We start from the raw sequence: 14,068 nt of genomic DNA on the forward strand, positions 1-14,068 counted from the left end.
CTGGGTTGAACTGACTCCTCCTCAAAATTGATGGATATAACTAATCCAGTGTTATTTGGCTCTTGCTGCCCACTGCTTCAGCTATTTCACATATGCCTACGTGTCGTGTCGGCTGGCCAGAAAAGAAGCTTCTTGGGAACCCTACCTTCCTGTTCCTCACTTCCCCTCTCTCCTCCTTTTTTGAGATGGAGTGTCACTCTGTTGCTTAGGCTGGAGTACAGTGGTGTGATCTTGGCTCACTGCAATCTCCGTCTCACAGGTTCAAACAATTCTCCTGCCTCAGCACCCCGCTAGTAGCTGGGAATACAGGCATGTGCCACCATGCCCTACTAATTTTTGTATTTTTAGTAGAGATGGGGTTTCTCCATGTTGGCCAGTCTAGTCTTGAACTCCTGACCTCAGGTAATCCACCCGCCTCAGCCTCCCAAAGTGCTGGGATTACAGGCATGAGTCACCACAACCAGCCTCCCTCTTTCCTCTTAACCTACTGTTCTGCACATAGCCCAGGGCATGCTGCTGAATGCTGTTCGGTAATCACTGTTTTTTTTTTTTTTTTTTTTTCTTGGTAGTTCAGATCAGAAATGGTGTTTCCTCTGGTACATCTGCAGTTCACAAAAGTGACCCTGACTACATGCTTTGACTCACAAAAAGATGATTAGTTTTGATTGTGGGGCATTTGGAATGAAGGACTTTAATCTAGAATGAAGGAACTTTAAAAGGTTGGGAGAATATCAAATTGGAACTGTTAAATGACATGCAAACGGGATCTATGAGAATGGTTTTGATTCTGCTCTGTCTCCTGGTAGGAGACACTAAATAGATCAGGCTCACTACCAATTAGCATCATCTTAATCTTGCCTAATAGTGAAGCAAAGTCACCAAGGATTTGGTGGATTTATCGGCTCCTCCCACAATAGTCATCTGAGGCTAACACCTCTTGGAACCTAGGTCGAAAGAAAGTCCTTTGGTAACGATATGTCATACATTTTAGTCATCAAAGACACCATTTTCTGAGCTTGAAGTGTTCTGCTGGTTTTGGAAGGAATGAAAATCCAATCTCTCATAAGCCGGATTCAGAAAATAGGTCATCGATGTGAGTTGCAGTTATTTTCCTTCCAGCTTTCTTCTGTGCTTGCTTTAGATTGCTTTTCTGCAGAGGGCAGATGCAGCTGCCCTGGCTGGTGGGCATTTGAGGGGGATGACAGCCACTCTGGCCTCGGGCCACTGTCTGACATTGCCCAGATTCCTGGGTCCTCTCAGCATCTGCCTTTTGCCTGGGTAGTTAAATTCCTATTGAAATACCCTCTTGAGTATTGCTTTAGTGCGTGCGCACGCACACACACACACACACACACACACAGCATAGTTCATAGTCACTTGATTTGCCACCTGCAGTTTATAATAGAACGGACCTGTGGGGTTATAAACCACTTTATTTCTGCACAGAATTTCTCAGCTTGAGGCCAAATTGAAGGGCATTAGTCATCAGTAATTTGCAGTTATTTTTAATGTTTTTCACTCAGAGAGGTTTAAGGCAGCTAAAGTTAAGATAAATTTCCTCATGCTTTGGTGGGGAAATGATTAATCATTTGTAAGAGCTGCGGGTATGTATTGTTCCTTAGTGACTGCAATATCATGACAGATTTGTGAATTTGGTAACATGACAATGTAAACAATAATAGATAAATTCCATTATGCCATGATTCTTTTTTCCTCTTTATATTTTTGTATGTTCAAGGTTTAAAATCCGTAGAACACTGGAGAAGGGAACTTGGAAATCAACCTAGAGATCACTGGATTTCTCAGCCGAGCTCTGTCAAATGCCAGTCCTGAGTCTCCCCTGGAGGTTCAGTGTCGGCAGTTCTGGGTTTGAACAAGCCAGTGAGGGGTGCCTAGAGCAAACTTTGAGCAACAGCGATTAGTTAAACCATCTCACTTTTAGGAGAAGGAAACCGAGGCACAAAGAGGTGAAGAGACTTCCGAGATTTGCCAAGGGCACAGAAAATCAAGCCTGTCACTCAAGCGTAGGTCCCCAGGCTTCCAACTCAGGGTACTCCTGTCCCGCCCCAAGAAACCTCGGATTTCTTCTGCGCTAGTTAGCCTGGCGCAGCACTGCATCAGCCCCTGCAGAAGCAGCGGGGACCTGGTCCTTTATCAGTCTTGGAACGGAAGGAGGGTGACCTCCATGTTAGGACTGTGGCTTCCTCCTGGCTTCATTGCCTTCCTCTTTGGAGGGGGATCTTGAAGTGCCACTCCCTGTCCTCTCGCCCCAACAGGGTGACCTTCTGCCCAAAAGGAGGTCTAGGGCAGGACTGGACTGGTGAAAAGCAACAAGCCCTTTGTTTGCTTTCTTCTCGGCCACGGTGGATGCCACAGGAAGTCCCTCCCCTCTGTGCAGAGGTCCCTCACAGCCCGACCCCATCCTCAGGCGGGGCCTCCCACTTGCAACTTGGTATTCCTGATGGGGACTACTAACCAGACCCATCCAGGCCACACACTCAGCCTCACCCTCTCGGATCCACAATAAACAAGATGGTTCCAGAAGTTTCCACTGAGGACGAGACAGAGTTCTGCAGGAATGGAGCGGGGACGTGGTCCTGGTCGAGGGGACGGCAAGGGTAATGGCCCAGCCACAATCAGCTGGGTGTGTTGCAGCGACAGGGGAGCCCAAGGAAGCAGAGGGAAGAGGAGGAAGTCAGAGAGGGAGAAAGTGGCCAGGCCCGAAGGGCCTCGCGGGCCATGGTGGAAGAAGGTTCGATCCTACTCTTTCATAAGACTTTCAGAAAGATCCCTCTGGTAGCTGTGTGGAGAACAGACTGTTGGGGGCAGGGATAGGAACCGCAGCTGGAGACAGAAATAAGCGATCGTGGTTGTGGTCCAGGTAGGAGACATGGGTGGCTTGGAGCCGGCGATGGGTGGTGAGGCTGCCACGTAGTGACTGTGGGTGGTGCCCCGGGCCAGGCCTCGCCGCACAGGAAAGCGGCCTGAGGTTCAGCCCAGCTCTGCTGGCCCAGCCGAGCGCCTTCCAGGCCGTGTCAGGAATATACTTTTAGGCTAGCTCTGGCAGGACTTACTGTCCACAAGAAGTGTCAGTTAATTAGTTAGGTATTTGTGAAATAATTTGGAACTTGTTAGAGTTAAGAAATCTTGGCCAGGCGTGGTGGCTCACGCCGGTAATCCAGCACTTTGGAAGGCCAAGGTGATCCAGGGAGCCCAGGAGTCTGAGAGCAGCCTGGGTAACATAGTGAGACCCCGTTTCTACAAATAATCAAAAATTAGCTAGTAGTGGTGGGACATCCTGTAGTCCAGGCTACTCCGGAGGCTAAGGTGGGAGAGACGCTTGAACCCAGGAGGCAGAGGTTGCAGTGAACCAAGAGGTCGCACCACTGCACTCCAGTCTGCGTGACAGAGCAAGACTCTGTCTATTAAAAAAAAAAAAATTAAGAAGTCTTATAAATTTGAAAGATTACCTTTTCATTTTTATGTAGCCTTCCATAAGTAAATCATGTCATTTTCCATTTTGATCTATGATATAGGCGGGTAACTTTTCACCCTGTAGTGCAAGATTCCACCGCAGAATAGAATTATTTTTCTAAGTAAAAGCAGAGATTTTACAGGATGTCTTATACTTGTTAACACTTTTTCAGTTATTCATAGTTTTGGTAACGTTTGGTCACTTAGACAGAGGAAATCTATTTTTAGGCAGCTAAATGAGACTTTTTCATCTACAAAAGTAGTTTTGCAAAAGTTAGAGGCCAAAGTGACACATGGCTTTATCACCAGCCCCAAAAGATTATGACTGTTATCTGATTGTTCTATAAACCTTGAAAAAAAATGTTTGTCTCATACCCACATCTTTCTTCAGCAGCTCAGAGCCGTTCTCCAGGCTGAGTGAGGTGTGCTGGCCTGGCTACCCCTTGAGGTGTAGTTCTGTGGACAGGGTTGACCTTGCTGCCCAAGTAACATTTAGGAACCCTTGCTTCTGGTTCACAGACAGCATGGTTCACACCCTGGCCATTCTCTCCACACCCTCACCTGAAGCCTTCTCAGATCTGATTGCCCTCCTCACCACACCTCTCAAGACAAAATTCCAGACCTTTCCTTGACTCTCCTCCTCCTTACCTGCTCAGGGGCATTTAGCCCCTTTATTAGCCAGCTTCTTCTTAAAATTCACCATGCCCCATCTGCTCTCTCTGTTTGCTCCCTCCCTCCCTGTCAGCCCCTCCTCTAGCTCCTTTTCCATCCGCCTACACCCTCACAACACCCTCTAAATATAAAGATTGTAAATGATTCTGTCCTTGCCCCTCCCCCCACATCCCACCTATGCCTTGAGAACCTGCTGGATTATGAGTCCATGTGCCCTCTCTACATGACCCTCCAACTAGTCTTCCCAGCACAAACTCTCTGCTAAGCTCCATTTCTGCTTTCTTGTTACTTAATGGATATCTTCTCCATTTTCCACTGGAACATCCAACCCAGCAGGTCCCAAACTGAACTCAGAGTCTCCCCACAGAACTGCATCTCCTCTGAGGCTCCCCATTTCTGTCACCAGTCTCCGGGTCATCCAGGCTCAAAATTTTGCCATCAATTTTGATTCTGCTTTTTATTTTGATTTCTACATCCTATGTTTTGCCCCGCATCTGTTGATCTTGCTACCATTAATTTTCTCCCAGATATCCCTGTCTCTCTGTTACTAAGATTCTGCCTTAGTCCAAACCCTCATAACTCTAACCCAAATCCACAGAAGCCTGCTTAATTTTTTGTGTGCTTGGTATGAACCAGGAGTAGGTCTAAGAAGTTTGCATGTATTTACGTGTTTATTTCAATCAATCTATAGACTAATCCCATAGAAAAGATATTATCCATATTTTACAGAGGAAATAACAGGCACAGAGAGATTAAGTGGTTTGCCTATAGAATAAGGTTTGAATGCTTAGCAGGGTATTCAGGACTCCAAGGTTCAATCCCGTGTTTATTTTCCAATGTTTAACCAATGTTTATTGAGCATTTGCTGTATGTCTCTGATTTAATAGTGCTTACAAACTCTATGGAGTGAAACAGTAGTAAGTAAACAAATAGATACATAAATAGTATTTATAGCAATTAGTGCCATAGGGAAAGAAACAGGATAATATCAGAAAGAATAATAGAGGAAGCTACACAAGGTGGTTTTAGCTCATCTCTACAGTGTTTCTCAAAGCTGTGGTGGTGGAGCAGAGTGGGAAACAACTGCTTTAGAATTATTTGGAGGTCCATGATAAAAATATGGATTCCTCTACCCACTATCAAATCGTTAATACCTGCGGGGCTTAATAGGTACAGCAAACCACCTTAGCACACGTTTACCTATGTAACAAGCCTGTATATCCTGCACATGCATCTTGGAACTTAAAATTTAAATTAAATTAAAAAAATAGAAAAGAGTGCATAATCAGTGGAACTATAAAGGAAAGGTCACTTCTAGTCGGAAAATTAGGAAAGGCCTCCTAGAAGACATTTGAGCTATACTAACAGTATCCAGATAGTTCCTCACAAACCAACTATACTATCTAGCGGTATCCAGATAGTTGGTTTGTGAGGAAGCCAGTTCCTAGGCCTACGTCTTTACCATTGCTGTGGTTTGAATGTCCCCTCCAAAGATCATGTTGAAATTTAATTACCCTTTGTGATAAGAAATGGGACCTTTGAGAGGTGACTAGATCATGAAGGTTCTGCCCTTATGAATGGATTAGTGCTGTTACTGTGGGAGGGAGCTCCTAGTAAAAGGATAAGTTCAGTCTCCTTTTTCTGTCTCTTGAGCTCTCATTCTCTTGCCCTGTCTCACTATGTGAGATCTTCCACCATGTTATGATGCAGCAAGAAGGCCCTCACAAGATATGGCCCCTTGATCTTGGAACTCCCAGCCTCTAGAACCATGAGCCAAATAAACTTCTATTGTTTATAAATGATGCAGTCTGTGGTATTCTGTTATAGCAGCAGAAAATGGACTAACACAACTATTATGCACTTGCTTATTTGTTGGGTTTGGAATTCTTCTCTAATTTGTTCATGCTTGCATAGTATGTATTTTTTAATTATGTGTATCTCTAGGTGTTTATTATATTTAATATTTATACAGATTTCCTCTGAAATTTCACAGTTCAGGTTTCTGGTTTCTTCTTTCTAAAAATCTGTTCTCTAGACTTGAAAACATTCTTCTGTCTAAAAAATATTCTGAATAGCATACTCAACAATGGAAATCATCATGAATTTTCTAATGAGTCTAAAATGTTGCTTGGCAAGTTTCTATTTAAATCATGCTCGCTAGGCTTGACTAACTGCAGACATTCACAGGGTACATGCTGCAGAGTGCTTTACTTTCAACAAGGTAAGGCTGTACCTCCATTAGGGACTAATTCAGGGTATTCAACAGGGGATCAGACTAGGCCCATTGGGGTTGTTAAGGAACTAAAACCAGCTCAGGAGAAACTGAAATCAGCTCATGAAAAGAGGGAGTGCTTAGAAGAATACAGTAGGAAATATGGAATACAAGGACAGACAACAACGCTTAGAAGGCCTCAGAGGGCCAAGATGTAGAATTCATAGTGATCCCACTCACTAATCCTCTTTGTCTCACTCTCTCAAACATGGTCCTTTCAGTTTCTTGCTTCTCTGTTTTCCTTTTCTTCTCAGGATGAGCTTCTACTGTTTCATAAGGTTTCTGCTCTCCTATGACTTCAGCACACATCTGGGTCATAATAGTCTCCTCTGTAGAGATCTCTTATGTTTTTTTAAAAAAGATTTGTTTTTAAAATAGAATAACATATGCACTAGCAAAAACCATGACTAAAAATGTATAATAATTTTAAAAAGCATATTAATTTCTCTGTTTTCCAAACTCTCTGATTTTTATTACCTCTCCCTAAAGTTTAAGAGTTTCCTGTGGAGCCTTCTGGAAAAATATATATGTGGATATACACATACATAGAGTGATACATACACACAAATATATACATAAAATGACTAGAAATTCAAATATTCTTTTTATTTACACAAAAGTTGTCATCTCTATACACTATTCAACACTTTAAAAACAGATCTTAATTGTATATTTGGCATTCTTTCCACATTAGTTGGCACAAAATTTACCTTTTTTCTTTTTAGTGGTTACATGTGGCTCGATTGTATTTAATTTTATGTAACTATTATGATTTATTAGATAATCTCTCCACGATGATGGGCTTCTAGGTTGTATCTGGTTTTCTATGGGAAATAATGCGAAACTGAACAGTCTTGTATGTCTATCTACTACAAGTTTAGTAGAGTTTTAGCTCTTATATTTGTTTAATGATTAAAGTTAATATTTATATGTGGTGTAAGTATGAAAATTCTTCTTTTTGCATATTGCTCTACAATTATTTTAGCACTGTTGAAAAGTTTTACTTTCTAGTATGTCAAAATACAACTGAATTTAAAATACTGACCTTGTATCCTGTAATTTTGATAAACTAATTAGTTCCTGTAATGTTTTTATAAATTCCATCAGATTATAATCATGTCATCTGCAAATTAAGCCCATTTTACTTCTTCCTCTCTAATCTGGAATTTTAAATTTTCTTTTTCTTGCCTTATTATTCTAGCTTCACCACAGTATTCAATATAGTGATGAGAGCAGACATCCTTGCCTTGTTTCTGATCTTAAGATTAAAGCATTTAGTTTTTCATCATTAAGTGTTTTGTTAACTCTAGGTTTTTCCTAGATCCCTGTATCAGATGAAGTTCCTTTCACTTTCTAGTCTGTTGAGAGGTTTTTTTGTTGTTTGTTTTTAAATTTTGAATATATGTTGAATATTCTTCCAAATGCTTTTTCTGCATAGATTGAGATGATCAAATGGTCTTTCTTTTCTGATGTGTTAATATGAATCTAAGTGTGCTTTTTTGATTATATATGTGAACTAAATGCCTATCAGTAGAATTACAGAGACAAAGGGTATGGGCATTTGGTAGATTTTGACTAATTCCTCAAAAACATTATTTGGCCGGGTGTGGTGGCTCATGCCTGTAATCCAAGCACTTTGGAGGCCAAGACGGGTGGATCACCTGAGGTCGGGAGTTCAAGACCAGCCTGACCAACATGGTGAAACCTTGTCTTTAAAAAAAAAACAACATTGTTTACACTTTCACTCATGTTGTCTCAGAGTGCTTATTTCTCCAGATGCTTCTTAACACTATTATGAAACTTAAAAATCTTGACGGTATGATAGGAGACAAATGGTATTTCATTATTTTGATTTGCATTTTAAAATTCGTTAGTGAGATTTAGCATCTTTTATATGGCATATTTGAATTTTTTTCTGTTGGGTTGTTTCTTTTCTTATTGTATATACTCTTAATATAATGAGAAAATTAGCTCCTGATGCAAACCTTCTTTTCTAGTTATTTTTTGGAAAAATATTAGTACTTAAAACAATTATTTTGGTTTTAGAGAAGTTTTTTACTTATATGCAATTATGTTTATCAGTTTTTTTCTTATGGATTTTTAGTTTTCTATTCTACTTGAAAATAGTTCTTGCCTACACCAAGACTATAATGTATTTACCTATTTTTTGAAAAAATTTTGAGCCACCATACTCTATTTTGGAGAAAGAAATGAGGTAACAATCTGGCTTAACTTTTTTTCTAAACAGCCAGCAAGTTAAGCCAGCATTATTTATTGAACAGTATTATTTAGTCCATCTTTTGCCTATTTATTTGAAATGTGATTTTTATCATAAACTCTATTGCTTTGTGTATTTGAGTCTACTTTTGAGTTCTATTCTAACTATCTGACTACTTATAGCTACCTCTGTGGCATAATGTTTTAATTACTGTAGCAGTACAACATGTTTTAGTGTCTGGCCAGATATGTTCTCAATTATTCTTTTTAAAAATTTTCATGTGTTTAATTTTCTTTCTTTTTTTTTTTTTTTTAGACAAAGTGTCACTCTGTTGCCCAGGATGGAGTGCAGCGGCATGATCTTGGCTCACTGCAATCTCTGCCTCTGAGGTTCAAGTTATTGTCCTGCCTCAGCCTCCTGAGTAGCTGGGATTACAGGCACCAGGCACCATCCACCATGCCCAGCTAAGTTTTCTATTTTCAGTAGAGATGAAGTTTCACTATGTTGGCTAGATGGTCAAACTCCTGACCTCAAGTGGTCCGTCTGCCTTGGCCTCCCAAAGTGCTGAAATTACAGGTGTGAGCCAATGTACCCAGCCCTCATGTGTTTAATTTTCTAATGAAGTTTAATATCATTTTGTCAAATTGTTTAAAAAAACTATAACGGTCAGGTGCAGTGGCTCACTCCTGTAATCCTAGCACTTTGGGAGGCTGAGGCAGGTGGATTGCCTGAGCTCAGGAGTTCCAGACCAGCCTGGGTAACATGGTGAAACCCGTCTCTACTAAAATACAAAAAAATTAGCTGGGCATGGTGGCATGCATCTGTAATCCCAGTTACTTGAGAGGTTAAGGCAGGAGAATTGCTTGAACCTGGTAGGCGGAGGATGCAGTGAGCTGAGATCATGCCATTGCACTCCAGCCTGGGTGACGGAGCGAGACTCTGTCTCAACAAAAAACCAAAAAACAAAAAACAAAAACAACATTTACTTTCAGACTAAATTTAGGAAGAATTGACATCTTCACAGTAAAGTTTCCTATCCAATAATAAGGTAAATGGTTTTGCATTTTTTAAGTCTCTTTTCATTTAATTCATTCACTTAAGATTTTACTTTTATATATTCTGCTCTGTTCTTGTTAGATTTAGCTTTGGGCATTTTACTCTCTTTAATTCCTATTAAAGTGGTATTTTCTTTCTGGCTGATTACTTTTTACATATAGAAAAATATATTTTGAAATGTTTGATTTCTTTATACTCAGCTCCTCAGTGAATTAACTTAATAGTTTTTCTTTGTTAAACTTTGATTTTCTAAGAATCAGTCATTCCACTATTTATTTTCACCATCTTCATAGTGTTTTCTATTCTTTTTTTGACTAACTGCAGGGGCTAATACTTCAAAAACAATGCAAAATTATATAGTGATTATAAGAGATACTTGTCTTTTTAAATTTTATTAGCAATGGTTTTAGAAATCCACTATTAACTAAGATGTTGATGTTTGGTTTGAGTGATATGTTTCTGTGCTATTTAAATGCTAGAAAGGAATTAACCCATTTGAATTTTTCTAATGGTCTGAAAATTAAAACGGATATTGGAACTTACCACATTTATTTTGGACATCTATTTTTAATGTTGTTTTATACTTTGATATATTAATGGGAAAATCAGGGTAATATATTCCCTAATGTGATATCTTTGCTAAATTCTATTGGCTGATTTTTTTCTATGGTTTTATGTTTGTTTGTTTTTGATTTTGATTTTTTGTGTGTACATAATAGGTATATCTATATTTATGGGCTACATGAGATTTTTGATACAGGTATATGAGATTCTGATGCAAATTTTGATATTATAATGCAAAATAATCACATCAGGGTAAATGGGGTATCCATCACCTCAAGTATTTATCATTTTTTTGTATTACAAACAATCTAATTATACTCTTTTAGTTATTTTTAAATGTACAATAAATTATTGTTGATTATAGTCATCCTGTTGTGCTATCAAATACCAGATCATATTCATTTTATTTTTTTGTATCCATTAACCATCCCTACTCCCCACCACCACTACCCTTCCCAGTCTCTGGTAACTATCCCTCTACTCTGTCTCCATGAGTTCAATTGTTTTAATTTTTAGCTTTCATGAATAAGTGAGAACATGCAAAGTTTGTCTTTTTGTGTCTGGTGGTTCCATCCATGTTGTTGCAAATGACAGGATCTCATTCTTTTTATGGCTGAATAATATTCCATTGTATATATGAACCAGATTTTCTTTATCCATTCATCTGTTGATGGACACTTAGGTTGCTTCCAAATCTTGGCTATTGTGAATAGTGCTACAATAAACATGGGAGTGCAGATAGTTCTTCAATATACTGATAGCCTTTCCTTTGGGGTATACCTAGCAGTGAGATTACAGAAACATACGGTAGTTCTATTTTTAGTTTTTTTGAGGAACCTCCATGCTGTTCTCCATTGTGATTGTGCTAATATATATTCCTTTATGTTCCTTCTATTCCCAGTTATTTGAGGATTTTTATCATGAAAGGATGTTGAATTTTATCAAATGCTTTTTCAGCATGAATTGAAATGATCCTGTGATTTTTGTCCTTCATTTGTTTATATGATATATTACATTGATTGATTTGCATATGTTGAACCATCCTTGCATTTCTGGGATAAATCCCACTTGGTCAGGATGAATAATATTTTTAATGCATTGTTGAATTTGGTTTGCTAGTATTTTGTTGAGGAGTTTTGCTTCTATGTTCATCAGGAATATTAGCCTGTAGTTTTCCTTTTTTGATGTATCTTTGTCAAGTTTTGGTATCAGGGTAATGCTGGTCTCATAAAATGAGTTTGGATGTATTCCCTCCTCCTCTGTTTTTCAGAATAGCTTGAGCAGGATTGTCATTAGTTCTTTGAGTATTTGGTAAAATTCATCAGTGAAGCCGTCAGGTTCCAGGATTTTCTTTGTTGGGAGACTTTTTTATGGCTTTGATCTCATTACCTGTTATTTGTCTATTTAGGTTTTGGATTTCTTCATGGTTCTATCTTGTATGTCATATATGTCTAGGAACTTATCCATTTCCTCTAGATTTTTCCAATTTATTGATATATAGTTACTCATAGTAGCCACTAATGGTCATTTGGATTTCTTTGGTATCAATTGTAATGTCTCCTTTTCATCTGTTATTTTACTTATTTGAGTCTTCTTTTTTTTTTTGAGTCTCGCTAAAGGTTTGTCAATTTTATTTATCTTTTCAAAAACAAACTTTTTGTTTCTTTGACTTTTTCTTTTTTTTGTTTCAATTTTATTTCTTTCTGCTCTGATATTTATATTTCTTTTCTTCTAGTAATTTTGGTTTTGGTTTGCTCTTGCTTTTTTAGTTCTGTTTTTTTGGAGATGGACTCTTGCTCTGTCTCCCAGCCTGTAGTGCAGTGGCACAAGCTCAGCCCTGCAACCTCTGCCTCCCAGGTTCAGGTGATTCCCTTCCCTCAGCCTCCCAAGTAGCTGGGATTACAGGTATATGCCACCACACCTGGCTAATTTTTATATTTTAATAGAGATGGGGTTTCAACATGTTGGCCAGGCTGGTCTCAAACTCTTGACCTCAAGTGATCTGCCTGCTTCAGACTCCCAAAGTTCTGGTATTACAGGTCTGAGTCACTGTCCCTAGCCACTTTTCTAGCTCTTTAAGATACATCATTAAGTTGTTTAGTTGAGGTTTTTCTACTTTTTTGATATAGGCACTTATAGCTATAACCTTTCCTCTTAGTACTGCTTTCACAGTATCCCATAGGTTTTGTAGTGTTTCTGTTATCATTTATTACAATAAATTTTTTAAGTTTCCTTCTTAATTTCTTCATTGACCCACTGGTCATTCAGGAACATATTGTTTAATTTCCATTTTGTACAGTTTTAAAAATTCCTATTGTTAGTGATTTCTAGTTTTAATTCATCATGGTTGGAGAAGGTGCTTGATATAATTTTAATTCTTTTGAATTTTTTAAGACTGATTTGGTGGCCTAACATACGATCTACCCTTGGGAATGATCCATATGCTGGGGAAAATGTGTATTCTGCAGCCGTTGTATGAAATGTTCTGTAACTGTCTATTAGGCCTATTTGGTCTGTAGTGCAGATCAAGTCCAATGTTTCTTTGTTGATTTTCTGTCTGGATAATCTGTTCAATGCTTAAAGCGAAGCGTTGAAATCTCTAGCTATTAATTTACTAGAGCCTCTTTGTCTCTTACCTTTAATATTTGTTCTACATATCAGAGTGCTTCAATGTCAGGTGCATATATTTACATTTGTTATATCCTTTTCCTGAATTAACCCCTTTGTCATTATATAATGACCTTCTTTGTCTCTTCATAGTTTTTGTCTTAAAGTCTATTTTGTCTAGTTTAAGTACAGCTACTCCTGGTCTTTTTTGGCTTCCATTTGCATGGAACATCTTTTTTCCCATTGAAATAGAAGCCAAAAGTAGTTTATTTTCAGTCTCTGTATGCCATGATAAATGAAGTAGGTTTCTTGTAGGCACAGATCATTAGGTTATTTTAAAAAACAGCCACTCTGTCTTTTGATTGGAGAGTTTAGTTCATTTATATTCAATATTATTATTGATAAGGACTTAATCTTGCCATTTTGTCCTTTGTTGTATTTTCTGATTTTTTTGTGGTTATCTCTTTCTTTCCTTTTTTTCTTCTTTTAGTGAAGGTGATTTTCTCTTCACTAAATCACCTTTTGATTACTTGCTTTTTATTTTTTGTGTATCTGTTATGTTTTTTTGATTTGTGATTACCATGAGGCTTGCCAATAATATCATATAATCCATTATTTTATTAATAAACTGATAACAGTGATCTCATAAGCAAACAGGCAAAGAGAAATTAATGAAAACTCTACACTTTAACTTCGTCTCCCTGCTTTTTTTGTTGTTTCTATGTATATCTTACTGTACTATCTATGTCTTGAAAAGTTGTTTTAATTTTTGATCCATTCATCTTTTAGTCTTTCTACACAAGATATGAGTAGTTTACACACCACAATTACAGTGTTATAATATTCTGTGTTTTTCTGGGTGCTTAGTATTATCAGTGAGTTTTATACCTTCAGATAATTTTTTCTTGCTTATTGACATCCTTTTTTTCAGATTGAAGAACTCCCTTTAGCATTTCTTGTGGGTTATTTCTGGTGCTGGCCAATTCCTTCAGCTTTGTCTGGGAAAGTCTTCATTTTTCCTTCCTGTTTGAAGGATATTTTGGATGGCTATACTATTCTAGGATGAAAGTTTTTTTCCCTTCAGCACTTTAAATGATGTCATGTCACTCTCTTCTCTTCAGTAAGGTTTCTACTGAGGAGTCTGCTGCCAGATGTACTGGAGATCCTTTGTATGTTATTTGCTTCATTTTTCCTGCTACTTGTAG

At 38.3% G+C, this 14,068-nt stretch overlaps 1 protein-coding gene across 3 annotated transcripts in view; it reads left to right on the forward strand.

Moving 5' to 3' along the window:
- The first annotated feature begins 968 nt into the window (after positions 1-968).
- MYO3B (myosin IIIB) overlaps positions 969-14,068 on the forward strand; it is a 493,214-nt gene continuing 480,114 nt past the window's right edge. For all 3 annotated transcript variants that reach the window (XM_021668991.2, XM_064373364.1, XM_064373366.1), the window contains exon 1: positions 969-1,093. In XM_021668991.2, coding sequence (XP_021524666.2) covers positions 1,092-1,093 — 2 coding nt within the window. In that variant the 5' untranslated portion in view covers positions 969-1,091. The remainder of the gene's footprint in view (positions 1,094-14,068) is intronic.

The sequence above is a fragment of the Aotus nancymaae genome, unplaced genomic scaffold (genome assembly GCF_030222135.1).
Source record: "Aotus nancymaae isolate 86718 unplaced genomic scaffold, 86718_ANA_hifiasm-v0.15.2.pri h1tg000008l, whole genome shotgun sequence".
Taxonomy (NCBI): domain Eukaryota; kingdom Metazoa; phylum Chordata; class Mammalia; order Primates; family Aotidae; genus Aotus; species Aotus nancymaae.